This window comes from Metopolophium dirhodum, chromosome 3 (assembly GCF_019925205.1).
Source record: "Metopolophium dirhodum isolate CAU chromosome 3, ASM1992520v1, whole genome shotgun sequence".
Lineage (NCBI taxonomy): Eukaryota > Metazoa > Arthropoda > Insecta > Hemiptera > Aphididae > Metopolophium > Metopolophium dirhodum.
Window position 1 is genome coordinate 3,189,620 of NC_083562.1, and position 24,121 is coordinate 3,213,740.

Below are 24,121 nucleotides of genomic sequence, written 5' to 3' on the forward strand. Positions count from 1 at the left end.
TAAGACAATATAGATTTCTAGAGGTTGAACAATATTTTAATTGTTAAATCTCAGAACAATTTTTAAAAATATTTATTTTTAATTTATTGAAAATATCAATTGTACTCAGATATAATGTACATTATCTCCCACGACTATTAATTAATTTTATTTTAGTCCAATTCATTATTTGAGCATTTTGTTTAATTTTTGGCTTTTCTTAACAACAAGCTTACTTTAATTAACTAAAATAATAGTAATATTGTATACAATTGTATATTAGTCAGTGCATAACTATGACGTCTGGAGCTGATTTAGTTGATTCAATACTGTAAGGCCTTTGACTTAGTTCAGATGAAAACTTATCCATTTCAATAACGGCCTCAGCCCTAAATTTTGATGGCTTTGCATCAGCGGAACTATCTGAATCTTTTCGATATCCAAAAGTAGAAAATCCTAATGGTTGTCTGAAAGGTGATTCTGACGGTCTTACTCTATAGTGGCCAGCAGTTTTTGGTACAACGGAAGTGTCAAAAAGGCTCTCTCTAGTTTGACACTCAATATCTTTGGTTTCAGCCGTTATTGGATAGGAACTCATCAATCCATCACCTTCTTCGTCTTCAACAGAAGGATAAAGGCGAGGAGGGTCATGCTTCATTAACACTGGAATAAGGTCACCCGATGGAACATAACAATCAGAACTAGATATGTTATTAGTATGTTTGCTCTGGATTAGGTTAGTGGTTTGACTACTGTTGTCACTTTGTGGATAGTCATGTCCTTGTGGGCCAGAATCTTCAAGTGATTGTTCGTCTGTTACATTTATTCTTCCAATTTGATCTAAATGATCTTCTCTTGAATGGCGCATATGTTCCTGATAAAAAAAAGTTTTGAATTACAATAAATAGATTAAATTGAAACTCATAGTTAGATACCTTATAATAAACTTGTTTGTTTATAATGTAGGTACAAGGTATATCACCTATGCCTACACACAATCATGGTATTCTAATTCATTACCATTCTCAAAAGAAATATGAAAACAAAAATTTTAGAAAGGTACCTACTGAGCAGAGCAATGAATTTTGTTTTACAATGAGTTATTTTTTGTGTGTTTTCGACTTTATGATCACTATAAATTCACCAATCATCAACTTTAAGTTTAAAATTCACACTACTTTTTAAAATTATTGAAAAACTTGGTATAGGTATTTACGTAAAATAGTATCAAAAATACATAGGCATTTGAAGTTTTGATTTTGAAGTATTGGCATTTGACAAAATTGTATATTCAAACCAAAGATAACAATTTTTCATCTAATTGTTTTAGTAATGGGGTTGTAATTAAAAAAATATTTACTGTAGGAAACTTGGACATTACATTAAGGTATATCATATATTATATTATTATTTCCTATTATAGGTAGTACCTAGGTACAATATAATATAGATTATAGATGACAATGATTTGTCATTGAATTGAAATTTTACAATTTATTACAGTGACATACCCAACGACGAGTTAACTATACCTACTAGTTGCACAAAATTATTATTAATAGAAACTATTATTATGATGGTGGACATCATATTATATTCATAATATCCCATCTGTGATCTATGCACGTATCTCATCGTTCACATTTGCATGGTAGGTAATTATTGTGTTGCGGCGAAATCTACATTATCTGCTAGTTAAACAATTTTGTACGACCTACTTTTATAATTCGGTGATCGTGCACAAGTTTTCGGACAATATTGGTAATGAATGCTGAACACATGCCGCATAGAATTAAAAAAAACACTACCAAAATCACTATTATATCAAAACTCGAAAACAGTTGCATCAATCTGTTGTCTTCTTCCTGAAACGGTTTAAAATCAACAGTCATTTATAAAGCAAATGTTATTAAAATTTAAAATACGAGTCGAGCAATTAATGATTCAATACGAACCGGGCACCCGTCTTCGTCCCATCGAAAACGACAATTCTCCACTTGATTGCAACGTAATTCGGACGCAATACACGTCAAGTCTTCGCAATCGTACTGATCATTACCGCACGCTGTAAAATATAATTTCGGATCGGTTAAAACCCGGTCGACATGACGTGACACATAAACGTACACTACTAATACGTCTGTACAAGTCTGCGGCGTCCTTTTAAGTAGAGTGTAGTATGATCCATCAGACCATAGGGCCGTAAATTTACAAAATTGTCCGACTTACCCATGTTGGAGGAGTGGGAGGGGGGGGGATTCTTTTGATTCTCATTGAAAGACTGCCGATAAACATTATAATCAATATTTTCGAGCTGTTGAAATGTCGTCTGCCCAGTTTATAGATATGTCTAAATTGCAATCTACCGTTATGCCTATATTGTTCTAATAATATGATGTAGCCGCAGAGGCGTGATCACAGAATAATATGATAATAAATTATTCAAGTATTTTATTTAGGTGGGCTTACATTATAGAACCCGAACACGAACGGACGCTATACCACCTTTGGGGCGAACGCTGACGAATGCATTCATTCGTGTTCGGCTATAGACCACGTTGCTCGTTGGTGGCGTTTGTCTGCAGTGTTCGGACTCTAGAGTAACCCGCTCTAAGGGTGTCGGTGCCGGTCATATTTATTATAGGGAGTAAAATTCATGCAATTCGATTCACAAGTTGTATCGGCCTAGCGTGGACTGTCGGACCCGGGGCTTAATTTTGGCATGGGCGTGCAGCGGGGGGGGGGAGGCAAATTTCCCCTTTTCCCTCCCACCGGATCCACCGCTGGTGGAACGTGCACGTGTGTGAGTATGTAAATCGATATTAGTGTGAGTGAGCCATAATTGCATTCATTCGTGTTCGGCTATAGACCACGTTGCTCGTTGGTGGCGTTTGTCTGCAGTGTTCGGACTCTAGAGTAACCCGCTCTAAGGGTGTCGGTGCCGGTCATATTTATTATAGGGAGTAAAATTCATGCAATTCGATTCACAAGTTGTATCGGCCTAGCGTGGACTGTCGGACCCGGGGCTTAATTTTGGGAGGGGCGTGCAGCGGGGGGAGGCAAATTTCCCCTTTTCCCTCCCACTGGATCCACCGCTGGTGGAACGTGCACGTGTGTGAGTATGTAAATCGATATTAGTGTGAGTGAGCCATAATTACACGCGCAGATAAAGATATTTGCGCACGCGCATGCACAAGACAGTGATTGACTTGGATAACTATAATCGGAGCACTATTATGATGAACAAAAATGCTTTTACAGGAAAAACTCTCACGCCTCGGATTTCGGCCATTTTTTTTTTATATGAAAAACAACAAATATCGTGCATTATTCAAATGCATATTTCAGATTCTATAATTTTAATTTTCGAAATCGAACTTTTTGATCCGACCTACAAAATGTTTTATACTTATAAACATAAAAAAAAAAAATTAACGAAATCCGACTTTTCTACAGGGCGTGAGAGTTTTGCCTGTAAGACATGTTTTTGTACTAAAGTTACGCAACTGGTCCGACCCCCTTAACACGAGTTGCATTTCTTTATCACTAATAACTAAATTACCGAGGGCAGAGGGTTTTTTTCGGAAAATCCGCAGAAGCGTTTACCAAGTGCTAAAGGTACTTTATAGTAGGAACCCGCTTATCACTAGGTAAAAAACACAGTCACAATGATATAAAAAGTCCAAACTCTCCGAATGTTTTTAAAAACTCTTGCAGACTTACGCGTATATTATTATCATTTGATAGGTAACTGTGTCCCATTGTCCTTATGTAAAAATTATTTTCGAACGGTACCTACCTACCTACCTATTGTTGGTACAACTGTACAAGGGGTAGTATTATTCGAGTGCAGCCTAGTATTAAATTACAAAACTATCACATCCCACTATCCCGAATTTCTAAGTGTATGTATGACGTACCTATATCATATAGTGATACACAAATTAGACATATAGGTAAGTAGGAGTTACCTACTGTTATAATATAATAATATTCACAGAAACTTTTTGGTCTTAAACTACCACCAACATAATGCTGCAACATGCAACGCATGATGTATACGAATCTATGCAGGTGGGTATATCGGCGTACCTTTTGCCTTTATACTGTAGTTTACTATTACTTACCTGTATACCTAGTTAGAATATGTTACAATAACATCTCACCTTCGTCTTTAGTCTTGGTACGGTACGCAGTGTAAAGTGCCGAGAACTTCGATTTCACTCCCTTCCCCTCTGCCAAGAATCGCACGTGCAACGTGTTGCCCTGCGATTGAACCATTTCGGCTATCGATCCACAAAACACCTTGAGCCGCGAAGCCATGTCTGTGCGGTTTGAGAAAATCTCCACCACGTTCAATCCGCAATCGTTGGGTTTTTCTAAAGTAAATTCTTTGAAGTTAAGCTGAATCTAAAATAAATATACAACGGTTTCGAGTGAATAATTATGTCGATCACGTCATCAAGCCGATCCTAAACATAATATTAAATAGGTATAAGTAGCTGCTGCCGGCTAATGGTAGTTAGGTACTTATATTAGTTAGGTAATATATTTGCAGGCGCAACAAGACAATTTTCCGGACCAAAACATACAACAGTTGACAACTGATTTCAGAATAAAAGTTAAAGTTTAAAAATCCAATTAAGGTGGTTCTATAGTCGGTCAAAGAATATAGTTTTCAGACCTTCGATCCGCTGTGACAAAAATGCGGGACTGGCTTGTCGAATCTCAAATTCAGTAAAAAGCCTTAAGATTGTTTGAATTTTTTTCTAAAACTCGCGGATCAAAGCGTTTATCAAAATATGAATTTCCGACTTTGGTAAACCTATACGATTAAACGAAATTTTTATATTTCCTATTGGCTGTATATAATACCTAAGGCGGAAATTTATACTTAGAAAAACATTTAAGTTTAAGGTTAGAAGAGATATCATTATGTCGAGTAAACTTGAGGTATTTACAAAGTTAAAGCGGGACTAGTCAACGTCTCATATAATTTCGACACAACAGAAGCGTTTTTCTATTAAAATTTTGCACAATTCCTCAACCTATTCAGCTAAACACACCCAATATTCGTGCCAACTGCTAAGGGTTAGTATATACGCGTGTCTCAAATATAAAATTATTACCTTCCAGCCCGGTTTTACTTGTATTATCCACATGCAGTCCAAAGGCACTTGGTTCATGAGGGTTTTATTCTTTAAATCGTCAACCTCCGTACTATTTATGTACCCCTGTGAACCGTCCACAAATTTACGACACGGCGGAAGCTCCGATTTCTCTATGTCTGAAAAATATGATCAAAACAACAATTAGGCACAAGACATAATATTTCGATTTTGATTTTATGTCATTAATTTTAAATATAGAAATTAGAAATCGTGGTATTTTTTTTTAACATTGATAACATTTGTTTGGTATATAGAGTCTAGTCAAATAATGAACCATATCATATTTAAGAACAAACAATCTTTCTCGTTAATTTGACACATTATACGACTAATATATTATCAACTACAGGTTTGACAAATCTGTCGAAGGCGCGTAAAGATTTGAAAACAATTTTTTAAAGACCCTGTGAAAAATATTATGCACTAAGTCCCAAAAAAAAAAGGATTTTCATACATAGAAGGTACGTCCTACTATATCGTAATATTATAATATTATAACATAGTCGACTACTTGAGAAAATCACAAACATCGGAAAAGTGTGTCATATATTGCGATGTCGTACAACGTTATCCGTTCCTGTGTACAGATTATTATTATACAGTGAGTATTTCCTAGTGTAAAGGCATCTAAACATTTACAGTTTTCTATCACGTATGCTGATAACACTTTATGGAGTATGAATTATTATTGTTTACCTGGTGGGGGTTTCTTAATGAATTTGTAAACGGCGTGAAATCCTTCATATTCAATATTTTCGTCCGACCGAAATCTCAACCATAAGTATTTGCCCGACGAAATTATTCTAGAAAAAAAGCATAGATACCGAATAATATATTATAATGTATATTTACGCGTGCAAAACATTACGCACAAGTCCAATGAGGCTATATAATATCCGTATTGTAATTTGTGTTTAAACAAGATATTTAAATTTCGAAAATGAAAAATACTCACTTCGGCGGGAACTGATTTCCGCAGTAGTAATACGCTGGAACTGAATATCCGTACGGGCCATCTCGAATTTCCAGGTGGTCGTGTTTACACCCAATACTTGGTTCAATGGTAAACGAGTCCCTAAAGTCTAGTTCAATAATCTCTCCAGGGCCAGCTGGAGAAAATAATCTCCATTATTATTTTATTTCATTCAAAATTATTTAAATAAAATTCCTGTTCACCCACCTTCTATCAATCTGATACATTCTGTATTATTGGGATAAGGTTGAGGATAACCCGGAGAGTAGAACTCGAAATCTATTTCAAACTGTTGACACGGTGAACTACCCATCAAAGTTTCGGACGCCATGTCTTGAACCGGTATATCATAATTAATAGTAGTTGTTAATGAAACATTACCATCGATTGGATCCGAATCTACAATTTTAGTTTTGATAGGAAGAAAAAATTTAGCAAATTATAATATCGTATCCAATAGCAGCATAAAATATTTTATATAATATAATATTTACCTAATCCAAATACTTTTTTTGAAATTATTAATAACACCGCAATACCTGAAAAAAAAAAGAAAAACAGTGTAATTAAAAATCTGGCTTTTAACTTTTCATGTTTTAATAATGTGTTTTTAATGTTTTTATAAATCAATGCTTATTCTTTTTTTCTAAATATAAACAAATTGTCCTTACATAACAATAATTGCAAGGTATACAGAGTCATTTACAAATATTAAAAAAAAAAAAAATCGTAAGAACCTACTGTTTCTGACAGAAAATGATGCAGTGCGCTGCAGCAATGGAGAGATTAAATAAAGAAGACAACCTATATCAAGTCGTCGACAACCAAGGGCGCCCATCAATCAGAACGTAAGGAGATGACAGTATAATAAAAAAATAACTAAGAACCAACCAAATTGATTTAATAAAATAACAGAAAATAAATACATAACATAGATAAACGATATGTACCTATGTAATATGTCATGTATTATAATATCATCAATAAAAATAGTTTATTATTTACAATTACAATCATTTTCCATTTATCTAGGGAGGGGGGGGGGGGTGAAAAATAATGGGCGCCCTTGTCGACAACACATAGGTATTATAGTGAGTGTCTTCGGTGAGACAAGTATAAAATAGATTTGGTTAAGTCTGATACGCCCGGGTACATATACTACAAATTATTTATGAATATAATTGCAGTCAATGTTAAGGAATAGTTGTGAGGCGTTATAATTTTGTTGTCAATTAAACATGTGAAGTGAAACATATTTTGTAAAAGAAAAAAAAGAGAAATTCAATTATAATATGTCAAAGGTACTTTAACGAAAAAAAAAAAAAAATTTACAGAGTAAATATTTGTGTGATTTACTATTTAAATTAATGGCAAAAAATGGAGAAAATCCATTATAATCCGCATAATTATTCATTTGTTTTTCAGTTTTTGCAATGTTTTAATTTCCTATGGGCTGAAATGACAGGTCGTCCCCCACACTTCATTCGGAATTTAACCACGCATAATACTATAATCCATAGATAAAAAAAGACAACAACTACTACAAGTTTGTTGTTCTAAAAGAATCCGAATGTATTTTGATGGCATTTTTTTTCTCTGTGTTACAATAATTAGTCTCGACTCGAAAATTAAGTGATAATAACTCATACAATAATTCGGAAAATATAAATTTACCAAAGTCCGACGGCAAACTTTGTACGGTTGAAAATTTATAAAATAAGGAATATATATTATTGTTCTTTTTTGTCAAGAAGAAAAAATATTTTTAATATTGAAAGGGATATTTGAATAATTAATGGAACAATAACTGTATTTTAAAACTAAATATAAATAGGTGAAGGTATAATTATGAAATTAAAATATAATAATAGAATAACCCAGAACCTTATACCAAAAACAACTGGTTAGGAATACTGATTAGGTATGTTTCTTATTGTTTGTGTTTATGTAAATATTGTAATCGTATCAAACATATCGCGTTTAAAAAAAATTGCAAGTGCGCCAAATCCTTCTATATTATGCATTTCCATGACTAAATCTCTTGATAAATAATATACATATAATATAATATGGTTATAGGTCACCGGATATAAAATTCTAAAAAAACATATTACATTTTACCTGCTCTTTCATAAAAAAAATGTTATTTAAAAATGTATATAATGTACGATTGTAGTAGTTGTTCATTAATTTTTTAGTGGAAAAAAATGAGGTTGACGATTGTGGTACTATATAGTAGTGTTATACATACTAATAATATTAATATGTAAAAATACTTTAGGTCGAACCATAAAATATAAATGAATACTTAAATATCTATATGACTATATTATTCATTAGGAAATATTTTAACATTTATAGCTATTTTTCTTTTTACTCTTCAGTTATAAGTTGCTCGATTTATATTCATAGTACTCGAAGATACATTTTACATGACATATTAATAGGGTTGTATGATACCAGCCGCCTTTGAACTATACACGAACCGCCTCTGATGTGATGTGACTATTAATATACATATGTGCTTCGGCTTCTTCCGTTAGCGTACTCAAAAACAGACAGGATAATATTTAAAAATTGTATTTCAGCAAATAATTTCAATGTATTATTTAAATTGTTCAACATTATATCGGTGTCTGGGAGGGTGATCGAGACCCCAGGGACCCCTCCCCCCTGTAAATCCTTGTTGTATCATCATTCATCACTATACCTAATTTAAATTGTTAAAACTATAATCAAAATATTAGGAGGATGTATAGACGTTCAATATAGTATGTATTATATATGGTATTATAGGTAAGGTATGTGTTTAAAATGTTCACAACGATATTAAGTATTACAAATAAAAATATAAACAATATAGAGAAGTGTCTTTTTAGTTTTTTCTGGTAGAAATCCTTAATCGTCTCTGAATAAGTACTAACAAATAATTTAGTGTACAGTTAAATCAATATTGATAGATGACAGCAATGATGTAGCCTATATGTATCGTTAATTATTAATTAACTCACTAATATTAATTGTTTTTCATGAGATAAGAATTATGTAAGGAAGTACCTAAAAAAAATGTTTAAATTCATATATATGAGACGTATTAAAATTAAAAAATGAATTACATGAGGACCTGTCTACCTGAGTAGCCAATATAATTAATAAGCTCTAAGACCGATGAGATAATAATATTGATCAATATCAGGAAAATAATTTCCCCAACAATTCGTCTACATTGAGACCGCAACACTCCAAGGATTCAACACTTCAATTGACAAAAATAATTGACAAACCGAGAAAAAGTATTTGACAAGATATATTATTATCATGAAAAACTTTTGCACAAACTACTCCGACTACTCAAGCTCACCTCCATGGATATAGGTATAGTCAGTTCGATCCAGCCTTTTCTCTTGGGCAAATTTTACTCGATCCGAAACGGTGTAACTTACAGGTCACCTACCGGCTACCCGTTGCCCGCTGACCGCACATAATTAGAGTATAGGTATCAAATCAACGTGATTTATAAATAATTACAGTATTTATATTATTCACAAGACGAAGCATTGCAGAGTAAAATACGCACAGTCATAATGTTTAATTACTTTTTACTAAATTAAATGAATATTCCTATACTGTTAATCCACTTAAAAGCTTGGGATATTATTTTATTGTTTTTATTATAACAACGACTAAATGATTTATAATCTGTCCCAGCCAAATTTATGATCTAATACCTCCCTAATGTATTGGGGGAGAAAACTTTCATTATCAAAATAATATATGTTAGATAAAATAATATAATAGTTATATCATTATATTAGAAAATTGCCGAAACATTACAACACGCAATAAAAGGGCGTTGTTTTTTATTCTCCCCTATGGTATTTTTTCAATGTTGATGAACATTTTTCGTTTTGTGTTTTAACAAAATGGTATAAAATATAATGTTTTCATATAATATACAAACTAATTTGTTAATGTAACGCGATCGAAGGTAACATAATTACTATAGATGTGTAAATATTAATAAATGTAAAGTACAACTATGTAGGTATGCATTATAGGTACCTATTTATATAGTATGTTATACCTATTGTTATAAATTGTATATGATGTACAATGTAAGTTGTAACTACAGTAACTATATTATAAGAGCATATATAATATTATAAGACACGATATTTTGACATCACTAAAGTAATAATAATCCAGGAAGTCCCTCTGGTGTATGATAGGTATGAAGTTCGGGCGTTTATCGTTTGTACACCACTATTGTTCATTTCGACTTTTTGTTTAAGACATCGATCGAATTTTTGGGTTATGCGACGTTTGAGCATCACCTTACGTCGAACTATTATAAACACCATATGCACATATTTAACAATAGAACTGGAAAAGATTAGGAGTATCCAAAATTGCGGATTATTTACTTGCTCTCGTTTTACAGTTTGGAGCTTGTAATGTTCAATTTATAATTTTCAAATAATAAGTATTGGTATACCTATTATGTATTTCTGTTTTAAAATGTAAAATATAAACGACTAGATTAAAAAACTGAAGTGTACGGGTAACTCTTAAGTCGTAAATACGACGAATCCATTGATTTTTTTTTCGTATAATATTCATGTCCATTATAACTATAAGCTATATGACTATGATTTAAAATTTAAATGAATAAGTCAATTTATTGTTTTTATATAATATTATATAGTAGGTCTATTATACTCGTTATATTTATGTAAATAATAAAAAAAATGTTTACAATTATCGAATTTTCAAGCTCAACCAGAATATGGTAATACATAAGTTCTTTAAATAGGTAGGTGATATAATGTTCAATATTTTTCTATTTTTCATGTCTTTAATACTGTAATATAGATATGTTAATGCGAAAAAAATGTATAATATTTTGTAACAGGTGTAAAACCTGCAATGATGCGCAAACAGTGACCGGCGGAGTGTCGCTCGGCAATCGTCATTGTCACTCTTTGAGTTGGTTACTGTAATAACGATGTAATCATTGTAGGTATATGAAAAACAATTTTGAGTCTGTGTAGACCTTAGTGGCTTAGTGTAGACTGTCTGTCAGCCTATATTTCAAAGGATAATTTATAATAAATGTATTTATATATTTACATTAGTTGGATTAGTAATACGATAGGTTGAACAAATTTTTGCCAAAAACAAATGGCTTGTTGTAAATTGCGCAATAAATCGTATAGTAATATTATTTCATATAAATATATAATATTACTAGCTGTTATTAACTGATAAGTCAAAGTTGACGTACCATAGTTTGTTGAACATTGTGAATTGGACAATATTATATTGATTCATGCTATAAACTATAAACTATAAATAACTTAAATTTAATCTAAATATTTTGAAAATATCATTGTGTATACCTAGTCAATAATAGTTATTAGTTGCGAATTGCAAGTCCCTAAAAAGTAAAAATATTATTTTTAATTACAAATAAATAACTAAAACTGTTATTTTGTTATTTAAACATCCTATTTTTAATGTTCGTAAAAAAAATTGTGCCTTTGATGGCATTAAATGTATTTTGGATATTTTTAAATTGCTGAATAGGAACTCACGTGAACTACCTTAATATATTATATTTTGAAGATTTTCGACAAAGAAAAATGTATTAATTATTTAGTCAAAAATTGCAAAAAGAACCAAAATAATTTTTTTAATTAAATTCATATACTAATATGAACATTTCAAGCATTTTCAGATATTCATTTTTGAATTACAACAATAAAATAAAATCGATATCGGTGTTACATAAAATATATTCCATTTTCCCGTAATTTTTTATTAGTTTTTCCCGACTATTTTAAAAAATACCGAGATTTTTTTATTAGATCCTATTTGAAACCAAAACTAACTTTAACATTGAAAATTTAAATATTTTTACTGCTGTAAATAGTGTCTTTAGAGGTCAAATACAACTTTTTTGACGCACATCATTCAATCATTGTAAAATCTACGGAATCTAAAAAAAGCCGGACAGACTCTGCAGTATACCTATAGTTAATATTGTGATATTTTATTCCTTCACTCACCTCGGTACAACATATTAGTTTAATATTAGAAATGTGTATCCCTTTAACTACTTAAAAGTAAGCAGTACTTAAAAATTATATATAATAATATATAAATTTACTAAAGTTTATTGTGTAAAATGTTGTTTTTCAGAAATAATTAGTCACTAAAGTAATTAGTAACCATACTGTTTAAAAGTAAAATGGATTTGGCACGTAACCTGCACATAATATATATAGGTCATAGAATAGGAACACCTACTCATTTTTACCTCATTATCATTTGTAATATAAAACTTTAAAGAACAATAAAAAGTAAAAAGGTTAATAAGCAATAACAGGAATTTTTCACAGGGTGTGCAGAATTATTTTAGCAGGGGTTACTATACTTGACCAACTGCAATTCATTAAGATAAATCTTTGGTCCCGAGGAAGAATTTAAATCAAAAAATAATGTAAAAAAACTCACATACGACAAAATTATGAAAAAAAGTGACAAAAAATGACTTAAGCTCCTTTTCAGTTTTACCCGGTTACCAAAAAAATATTGTCTCTATATTATAATAATTAAAAATTAGTTAATAATTTGAATTTTTTAGACGATGTTTCATTAGTTATGAAAATAAAGTACCTATACTAGATGTACCTTGGTATAGTATAAATAATAATTATTAATTTACATGCAACTCATTTGACATTAAATAGAGTAACAGACAATAGACGTATATGCATTTATAATGGTAATCTTCTCTATATCGGTGTCAGTGTATTAAACTCATCAACAAATTATTTCCTCCACATCTAATTAGTTTGCAATTTCTTGCCCAATAAATATTGTCAGTAAGGTATCTAAGTTTTCTTGAGCCATTTGCCATTTTACTGTGAAACTTACTCTTAACCAGTGGTGTAGTTGCAAATATTGTTTTGGGTATACATCTAAATTGGGAAGGAAATATAATATGAGACGTAGGGGGCTTTGCCCCCAGACCCCTCATATACCAAATAATTTAGATTTATCTATTATCATATATTTATTTAAAATTTAAAATCTGTTGTATTCTAAAAATAATCATATAATATGTTATATTATAATAAGTTTCTATTTAATTGTATAATTGTATATTTGTATATAGGTATGGCAATTTTAATATAATAATTCAAACATTCATAATTTATAAAATATTCCACAATGATATCTTTTCTGTTGACACTTATTATGGCTCTACACTTCTCAAACGATCATCATCAGCAGACATGTGCTGCTCCTAACATATTTTGTTGGGTTCCACTCATTGATATTTATTTATATTTGTATCGATGAAAATAAGGTTCGATACCTATATTTTTTATTGTTAATTTGAATCTTAGATTTGAAAATATTATGTTCATTAAACTAAATCCACGTTTACATTCTGCTGTAGAAACAGGCAATGTTTTGATAAGGATATTTATTACTTGTAGTATATCCTCATACATTGTGTCTATATGAATAACATGGCCAACGTCATATGAAAGTATACCAAAAATGATGAAAAAATACCCTTTATAGAGTGGGTCTAACTTTTACTATTTTTTAAGTTATGGGTAATCAATTTTTTTTAACAAAACCAAATCTATCACGCTTTTGTTTTTGTATCTTCAAAACTTCTCAACATTTTGACGTATTTTTTTTTATTTTAAAGCTATTAAATTGTCCTATTACCCAACATACACAATTAAACCAGAAATGTCCAAGTTACTTTTATTAAATTGAAAAAAGTAAACATTTAAAAATCAATCTGTAATAAATACTAAATTATTTGAAGAAATACTTTTAAAAATACTAATTTTTGATAAAAAATGTTTGCTTTTTAAATGTAATAAAAATAATTTGCATATTTCTAGTTTAATTGCGTATGTTGGTTGATAGGACACTTAAATTAGCTTTAAAATAAAAAATAAATTACGTCAAAATGTTGAAAAGTTTTGAAGATACATAAACAAATGCGTGATAAGTTTGTTTTTGATAAAAAAAAGTTAATCTCCCATCTTTAAAGGTAAGTCTTTAATAGTACCTACTGTTCTACTGTATAATTAAAAATGTATTATATAATATAGGTACTTACATACATTAATTACTTACAGTGGTGTTTAGTGTTTTCGTAAAAAAAAACCATAGGGTATTCGCTCATTTATGAATTTAAGGCAAAGGTGCGAGTATGAAATGAATATTGTAATTTTATATTATGCGCACAACCAAACCGATTCAATCCTTAAAATAGCAACTCGCTTCGCTCGTGAACAATTATTTCAAAAAGCTCTTACGGAACACATTCACAAATTCGTACACTTTATAAAAATAAATTGTTGTTATCCTGATTTGTAATTTTTTTTATTTATTTACTTAAGTATTAAAAACTATTTTACAGGTCAGATAGATACTCAGATTTAACATTTTGTAATATTTAACTTAATATTTAACTCGAATATATTTTTATCAAAATATAAACTAATAATCGCGGTCATGGGTCACGAACCGAAATAGTTATACCGCTATATAGGTAGTCGGTAGGTAGGTACTTTACTTATACGTGGTAATGACCAATATTAATATTGTTAGTTACACGGTTCTAACTTATAGGTGATTGATAATTGATGTCGTAAGAAAATAAATAATAATACAGAATAAAAATTGCTTAAATTAAAAAAAAATGTACGTATACGTGCTTATTTTTACTATTTTTACAGGGTATATGTACGGTAATTCAGCAAATAATAAATGCATATCCGCAGCATACCCCCCAAACACCACAGATTACTTAATACTTAGCTGCTTATTAGTTATTATCTACTTATTAGTACCTAAACTTATTACCAAAATAATAGCTAAGTAGGTTCCTATAAGATATTCAGCATTTCCAGAATTACCTTTATTTTACATTTTACTATTGTTAATAGGTACATTTAAAATTTAATTACATACTTAATTTAATTAAAGACATTTTAAAAAAATAACACGGGTTAATCTAATGCACTTGCATTATAATGTTTTATCGCGGATAATATAAAACTATATTATATTATATTATTATAATCTGTAGTTTTATAATTGTAATGAGTTAATTATTAAATATACATATAGTGAACTTTTATGTGTTTATGTATCATTTTTATTTCTTTACAACTCTATATTAACACAAAAACATATATTTTGTATTTCTTTTTATTTCTTTTTTGCGTGTTTTTATCACACAAAATTAGATAATATTTTACGTTGCGGTGTTTATATAAGTGACACTCATATAGCAACATACAAATACAAGAATTTATTATAATTAAAATGCACTTTCTAAATTTATGAACTACATTACATTATCATAAACTAAAACGAAATCCGTAATATTAAAATAAAAATTATTTCGAACCCAAGTCGTAGTAATAACTAGTATATATAGGTGCCTAATTATTGTAACTAACCCACTGTTTAGTGATTGCATTGACGTTGAAATCTGATGGAATGTAAAACTGAAATACTACAAAGGTATGATTACTAAGTAATTACTCAAATGCATTTATTCCAATTTGATTCAATAAAAATTATAGCATAGTTAACACCATACATAGAAAAATTCATATGAACATTTTGACAGTGATGTGGTAATCGAGGAGGTAATTTTTGACTTATCAGAATATTTTTGTAGATATAATAATAACCAAAATTGTATATTATAGAATATAGTTATATTACGTATTTATGTAGGTACAGTAAATATTATGATGCATATACAAATATTGTTATTAACATAAAATATGTTTTTGGTACAGAAACAAATTTTTTTTCTGTTCTGCGAGGCCAAATTATGTAAGGTTTTCGTTGTCATGACACATTGCATGGTTACTTATTAACAAAATCATATTTATGATTCATAGATTTTCCTTGTCGAGGATAAATATCGATTAGCGTGCTACTGGGAGGGGTAGGTACTACTTTATAGCCTATATAGGTATTTTTTGTTTATATAATTGTGATGGTTATTTACGAATAAGCTGCATCTTTGAATGTTTTTCATTAAATTTTGTCCCCGTGCAATTTTTCCTCAGACTATGATTTAATCAAATATATATTAATATATTATATAAGTTATAATATTATTAACTTATATTGTGCCCCAGACGCAATTTACACGACAATACAGCGCCCACGTGACTACAGACAGAGCTTGGCTACAAAGACTACCCAGAACTGGGTACCAACTGAGTACTTATCATTTTGTAACAAATACTTTGTGTTTAGATAAACATTTTTCAAAGTAACTTGTAACTTGTATTTAAACAGATATTTTTGAGAAATTTGTGGTCAACAAATGCTAAATAGTAAATAATATCTTTTTATATTTAATATTTTTAACTGATATACATAATTTTACAATATAGATGCACCGCGGTATACAAAGTTAGGTGTTGACATTTTGTTCGATTTTTTTTTTTTTTTTAATTTTAATAATTTATTATCAAAACAACGAAATCACATACAGTGTAACAATGTAACAATAAATTATTAATTAATCTACCTCATTAATCAACGCTTAATATCATAACTATTTGATGTGCAGTTATATCTGACAGTTGCAAGATTATACAATATTATAATTTATAAACAAGACGTGATAAATTGGAGATTACTTACGACGTGTATTTAGTATTTACATAGGTACGCTATATGATTAGGTGTCATAGAAAATATTAATTTGTTTACATCGTATCCACACCTATAGCATTAGCATTGTTTTTAAATCACAAGACTACAGCGAATTTTTCATAATCGTTAATAATACAAACGCCCAACGAATGATAATTCAATACTGCCAGTCTTGCTGCTTTATTTAGATTCATATCTAGCGCTTTATTTTCTACAAGTAATACACATTTTTTTTTCGTTTTCAATTGAAATTCATAAATATTTAAGTTGTGAAAATAAACAAGATCTATGCAAATTTGCGTAAACACAGCTGAAACATCTTTGATATAGGTAAATATAAATTATAATACCAGAACAGATATAAAAGTGAGTTATATAGGTACCTATAGTGAATAATGATGTGTTCATTTCAGATATGGATATTGTTATAATTTCATGTCTAAAATTTTTATAGTGATCTTATACAAATTCAACAACAATGTGAAATAATTTGAAAACTGACTACTGGTTTGGTTTGGTTAGGTTAGGTTTATAGTAACAAACAACTACAGAAAATCAACTATACGTCTATAATCTATACCCACTGCTCCAAATAAACATCTTGTAAAACAATATTATATATAATAATTGATTTTATGGCTTCAAAAAAGTGTGTACCTAGCTGCTACATAGTTTTAATTAAATCGGCTGGAAGACAAAATGTTATTTACTGGCCACCAGTCCTCACCTCACTCTCCGTGTCCCATTACTTAAATGTTACAATTTACAAACATTTTAATTTAATCACACAAAAGTTTTCAGTGGTGTAATTAGGACTACGTTATGAGGGTCTATACAGAACAAAACTTCTTTACCAGACCAGTGGCCACCATAGTTTTTGAAAACGGATGTTTTTGTGTTATCGCTTCGGTCTGCAAATCACGTTTATTTCTTGATACTTTATGAAAAGCGACACTTGGTAATATGGATTACGAGTGTGATCTCATGTAAAATATATTTTTTATTGCAAATAAAGTAGAACATAGTATAATAAAGATGGGTAAGCGTAACACCCACTTAGGTTAAATTTATATATTTTTGTAAATTTTATTGGGCTCACTGCCCGTAATAAATAAATAAATAAATATGACTTCGCTATAGACAATAGCGGATTACCGTAATCCTTATACTGACAGCTGCAATCTCCAATCGCTCGCGCATTGTCTGAACTTAAATAAAAAATATTGAGTCATTTTTTGTGAAAACATTATACGATGGGCTTCCTTAAAATGATGAACTATAATTATAGCTAACTAATCACGGCACATGTGTTTAACCTTCGAAGTTCTATGACAGTTATGATTTTTTTTACTGGTCTTACGCGATTTTCGTTTTAGATTCAAAGTCGGCATACAATTTACTAAAAAATAGAATTTTTAATTTAATATATTTAATATAAATTTCGTCACGCCTGCGCCGAAAATTTTTTGGTTTTCTATAGCGGTTGAAGCGTTGGAGAGCGACCTTTTTCCGTCCAGTGGGCGGTAAAGTGGAAATCCCAAAAAGTGCAAGGCGGTAAAGCGGAAATCCCTAAAAGTGCAGAGAGCGCGTAACACGCGTATCCCCTGCAGCACAACCAGACACCGAAATCTATACCACGGTCCTGGCGAAACATAAACTTTTGGTTACATCTTGTATTCATTTTATAGTCTCCACGCATAATGACGTGTAAACATTTTTTATTTCACGAATTCGTGTTCGTAGAACAATAATATAATTGATGCATAGATCCCTGCACGAGTGCATTACCTTTGCAGTGATTACGTTTTTTTACTCTTATTTTATTTTGATATAACAATTATTGTTTATATTGAAATCTATATATGCCATCACGGTCCTTACAAAACATAAACCTTTGGTTACATTCATATTATAACCTCCATATGCACGACGCTTAAAATAAATAAAACCAAATCGTTTCTTTCATGAAATACGAAATCAGAATTCTAGTCGGGTTGTTGCATAGATCCTTGCAGTACCTTTGCCGTGATCGATGAACGCAGAGGCGTGACAAAAAATTGTATGCGTGGCTCGTGCGGGAAGGCAATTTCAAAAAAAAACATTAAGCTCACTTCCCGCGCCCTTGCCACACAATATACTATTTTCAATTAAAAGGTCCATTTTTATATATATATTTTGTTCGATACTGTTCAAACTTACGCATAATGTAATCCACACCTATATGGGCTATAATGATTACCTATATCTAAGTATCGGAAATTTTATAAACAAGATGGACACATTTACACTTGGCGTGTATTATGTTGAAAAAACGATTGAGAGTGCTAGTCTTGATTTTGTTCATCTAATAGTAGGTATATCGTATAATTGTATATTTGTTTAATTGTACCTATATTTGTATGTGCAATTTATCAAAAACAATAAATTAATATTTTGTCGAAATTTTTTTTTTTTTAAAGCCAAGTAGTCTTTACAGACTGATATCCTCCATGGACTATGCCATGGACATTTGCATAATAGTATTTTTAACTCTTAAACATTAAACAAATTAAGTAGTAATAATAATATGGATTCTATTGTAATTCCAACACGGTTGATGGATAAGCTCGACGAATACCCTTGTATAATTTAATAGCTTGTTAAATTTAATAAATTAGGAGTTATAACATTACGATAGGCAATGATATTAAAAAGTAAAACAATTTCTTACCGGGGTAAAAATAAAAAAATATTTGTCCCATTACATTTTGACAAATTGTTTAAACAAATCTTCAAAATATAAAGATTAATATCAATGAAAAGCAGAAATAATAGTCGTGGCTAATTTATATAGTCATTTTGATCTTGACAACACATTTGACAAATAGTTGAAAAGCACGTGTTCCCTAACGGCCCTAACTTATAAAGTTATTACAAATTGCAATAACAATTATTCCTATAAGTTCAGCTACATGTGAACGGTCGTTTTCCTCAATGCGACGTGTTAAAAATTGGCCGACGACCAATTCGTTACAAGTGATTCGGTAATTTAAACAATTTAGCAATTTTAAATATCGAATGACTCACTAATTCCAGGACAAATTTCAGACGGTTCGAATTAACGGTGCGAGACAACGCCGAGGAAAAATTATAAAATCAAAAATAAGGAATCAAACATCGCGGTTTACATACAACACAAAGCGGACGGACGGCGCGGGCAAAGTATGCTCGAAACTACATGAAAACTATTGTCGGGCCTATGATGTGCAGAGATTGTGACCTTGAACTCGACTAATCCGCGTCTAAAAATGGAAATTCGGAATGACGTTTATACTAGCCGGATCGTTTATAATAATTTTTCTCGACCACGTGTTTTTTAACGAACGCTTGAAAACCATACTATATTACACCGCGATGATGATATAATATTGTACATTATTATTATTAATGTCCCACACATTATTTTAGTATATTATATTAGGTAGTATCGTATCATTATAATGCGCACATTATAAGTTATGTTTTTTTTTTTTTAAAAAAAGTTCAGTTTATTAAACAAAAAGTTTTAAAATTCATTATTAACAAGTATATAATATTTATTATTTGTGTTAATTTGTTGTATAGTCACTGCATTGTCTACTAGCAGTGTTATTATAATATCATGATATTGGTAATACTGCATTTTATAAGCTTTACCACTATAATAATATGATGTTATGTGGGTAATGCTAACGTGAAACGCAGTAACTGCATTACTACGTGAAAACTGTCAAAATCAGTTTATTAATCACAAAATTAATAGCGTTTTTGAATTTCTAGCATAGATTTCCGTCTGTTCCGGTCAAGAGGAGTACTCGAGATCTTAAATTGATTACGAAAACACAAAAGTTCAATTTTCCGAGAAAAAAAAAAACAAAATAATTTTCGTAGTCACCGCTTTTGCCAGTAGGTGGACAGTATAATAATTATAGTGATTAGCAGTGTGTCTAGTGTACGTTTGAAATATTTGTGTCCTTATAAATAATCGCTCAAACTGCTACCTAACCAACTCAGACTACTACCTATACTAAATTTAGACGTCGATACTTTCTGCGGTGGCGGAAAAGTTCGGGCGAAGAAACAAGACGTGCGGTTTCCGAGAAAGCAATCTTTTCGGTGTCGCGCACTCGGTTGCGATGACGAATGACCCCCCCGTCTCGTACAATACACGTCACACACACACACACACACACACACACACACACACACACACACACACACACACACGCACACACACGCGCGTTCGAAGTATATTACATACAGTACGAGGCACAGAGAGACGTTATTATTTTGTTTTCCACTTCGAACCGACAATTTGGGTGGATTCGTTTAACCAGCGTTTTTACTATTCCGAGGCACAATAATAATATATAATAGCCGATCTGGACGCTTTCGTTGCAAACAATATTATTACGTTTGAATTGATTTGTCGGTTGTAATGATTGTTTCCGACGCGACGTTTCCCCTGATTACGGCGGACACGCGTAATCGAATCGTACCTATCCATCAAATCGACAGTAATATCATACAATAATTATAATACTATACTATAATATTCTCGTCGAAGACCGAACATCGTTACACACGGAGAGGAGGAGTCATACGACTTGTATTGTGGTAACTTATTTCTGACCCACGCTGTATAATAATAATATGTAACGCGTGTATATACAATATATAGCATTATTATAATATATATTTTACTACATAATATGCGCGAGCCGGTACATATTGGCCGGGCCCCGGCGCCGAACAATGTTTCGGCTCTCGTTCTCTTTATTTTTTCTTTTTGGCAAACATTTTTGGCATTGATTTATTTATACACAGCGCATACCTACGATATAATAATAATAATAATAATACATAATTCCGTTGCGTTTTACTTACACAGCGCCGGACCACTACTACGTTGTCCCACGACGACCACCAGCGGCAACATAATTCCGAAACCCGCTCCGCCGGAACCGATGACATTTAACGCCTTTATGACCGCCGCGCGAGACTGCACCGGACGAACCTTTACAGCAGTCGTCGTCGTCGTCGCCGTCACCAGCTGCACCGTGCAGTCGCCGCCGCCGACGTGGTGATGGTGTTGGTGGTGGTCGTGGTGGTTGCGATCACTGCACCGTCACCATCACCGTCTCGGCGCACGGTCGTCGCGTGACGTCGACCCGTCTCCATATATCGTTACGACGACGACGCGAGATCGCTGCGTGTTCCGATCACCACCCGCAGTATGCTTGAAGTATTCCGCCTCGACGGCAACGCTTGGAGTAATATTCCTCGTCGAAAACTACCGCAGTGGCGTGATGCGGCCGCGTGGACTCGAGATCGTGGCCGGCGGTACTCCAACACGCACCAATAACGCGATGTATCGTACACCACCGTCGGCCGGCGACGGACCACTATCGCGGCTCGGGAACGTCGGACAACGCGCGTGTTTACAGGCGCCGCGTGGGTGGCGAGTGGGTACGCGACGGGTCGGGTGCGTTGACGGGAAAGCGCGAACGATGATACACTGCAATTGCACCGGTCGGCGTAAGTCCCCGGCGAACGTTATCGGCGTGACGACGTCTGTAACGGTATTATTCGTATGTACCGCAGTCGTAGTGCGGCGGCGCGCGAGACTACGTAGGTATATTATTATTATTATTCTTTATGTACTAAAATATTATAATCACGTACGGGTAACGACGCGTTACGCGTCTGTATATTATTATAATATATATTGTTGTGATGCCGACGCGACGGTAACGCGGATAGAGTATTATACGCGAGTCGAACGCCGCGCGTTAATAATAAAACGACCGGGCCGCCGCCGTGCGTTACGGAAGACGTTCGCGCGCGCCAGATAGCCAAGCAGCAGCAAGCGATCGGCGATCGGCGACGACGACGACGACGACGACGACGGACGTCGGGACGCCTCTATTTATATAAACGAGCGACGGAGACGGCGGCAACGGCACCAACGTTAAACACACACGCGCGCACCACACACACTAAAGCTGTGCGTAAAGCGGCCGAGCGCTGCCGCCGTCGTCGTTGTGCGCCTACGCCGGACGCTGACGGCGGCTGCGGCGGCGGCTGCGCTAGGGAGTCTGCGCGCGCCCTAGAGAGATGAGCCGTGGCCGCCGCCGCCTTATGTTTGTGTGCGCCGATTGTATATATGGGTCAAGAGCCACGGCGCGCGTTTAACTCGTTCCAATTAATAGAACGCCACTCTATACATAATCGCGTTGGGTGCAATTCGCATAATATTATGTGTAGCGCGCGTGACACGTCGAAACTCTAAAATATAATTATGATCTGCACACAACCACCGGCGTGTCGTCGTTCGGACCGGGCGATGTGCGCGCAAATTAAAACCCAATAATATCGCGTGATTTTGCCCACTTCTCTGCAAATCGGACGAGTTCTATATTATATGGACAGGGGATATGCGTGTGTCGGAGAAAATATGACTCCGCCATACGCAGTGGCGCACCGCAACGTGCATGCCACTTATATGTGCCAATAATAATAATAATATGATTGTTTTTTTATTAGATAAAATAGAATATAATTACAATCTGTAATATTTGTATGCATACAATAAGTAAATTTTTATGATATAATAAGAAACAACAACATGAATGGCGTGAGGAGGGAGGCCCACCAGTGTGGGTATACGCGCTCTAATATGATTGTTATAACAGTACAATGCCGCGATAAAGGATTAACGCCACTGAAGGTCATTGTTGTATACGGTTGTAAGCGCGCAGTAGTGTACTCAATGGTAATACGTTGGTGCAGGGGTGGTAGGCCGAGAGACGACAGAAAAAACAAAAAGGTTCAATCGCCGTCGCTCGCTGCAGCGTGCCGATCATCCGTCGGGCGGACGGAAATTTTTTTCCCCCGTTCGTCATCGCTCGGGTTCTCGCCTGCAAAAACGATTATTGCGCGGCCTATCCGACGGCGTTTGTTTTTATTTAATCACACACATTTTTACACACGTAAAAAATAATAGTTTAACTGTACCGATGTATAATTATTATATAATATTATATGGGAACATATTATTATGCCGTACTACGTACCCTTGAAAATCGCAATGATCGCCGCGATTACTCTTTTTTTTTTTTGCGCGCGTGTACTATTTTGAACTTCTTCTTCATCGGGTAACAACGAAACTTCGATGAGCAAACGCGCACAATGGCTTTAAATTATTTATAAAGTGTTTAGAGTTCGAAGAGAATATAGGAGCTATAAAGGAGTA

At 32.8% G+C, this 24,121-nt stretch overlaps 1 protein-coding gene across 1 annotated transcript; it reads right to left on the reverse strand.

Annotated features, from left to right (window-relative positions):
- Positions 1-37: 37 nt before the first annotated feature.
- LOC132940504 (uncharacterized) lies at positions 38-22,872 on the reverse strand. Its single transcript, XM_061008156.1, has 10 exons — positions 21,754-22,872; positions 6,618-6,662; positions 6,331-6,522; positions 6,106-6,259; positions 5,847-5,953; positions 5,109-5,266; positions 4,146-4,389; positions 1,935-2,044; positions 1,698-1,844; positions 38-853 (listed from the first exon to the last, which is right to left on the reverse strand). The coding sequence occupies exons 1-10, from the start codon at positions 21,803-21,805 to the stop codon at positions 263-265; spliced, it is 1,800 nt and encodes a 599-aa protein (XP_060864139.1). The 5' UTR covers positions 21,806-22,872; the 3' UTR covers positions 38-262.
- Between the last annotated feature and the right edge of the window lie 1,249 nt (positions 22,873-24,121).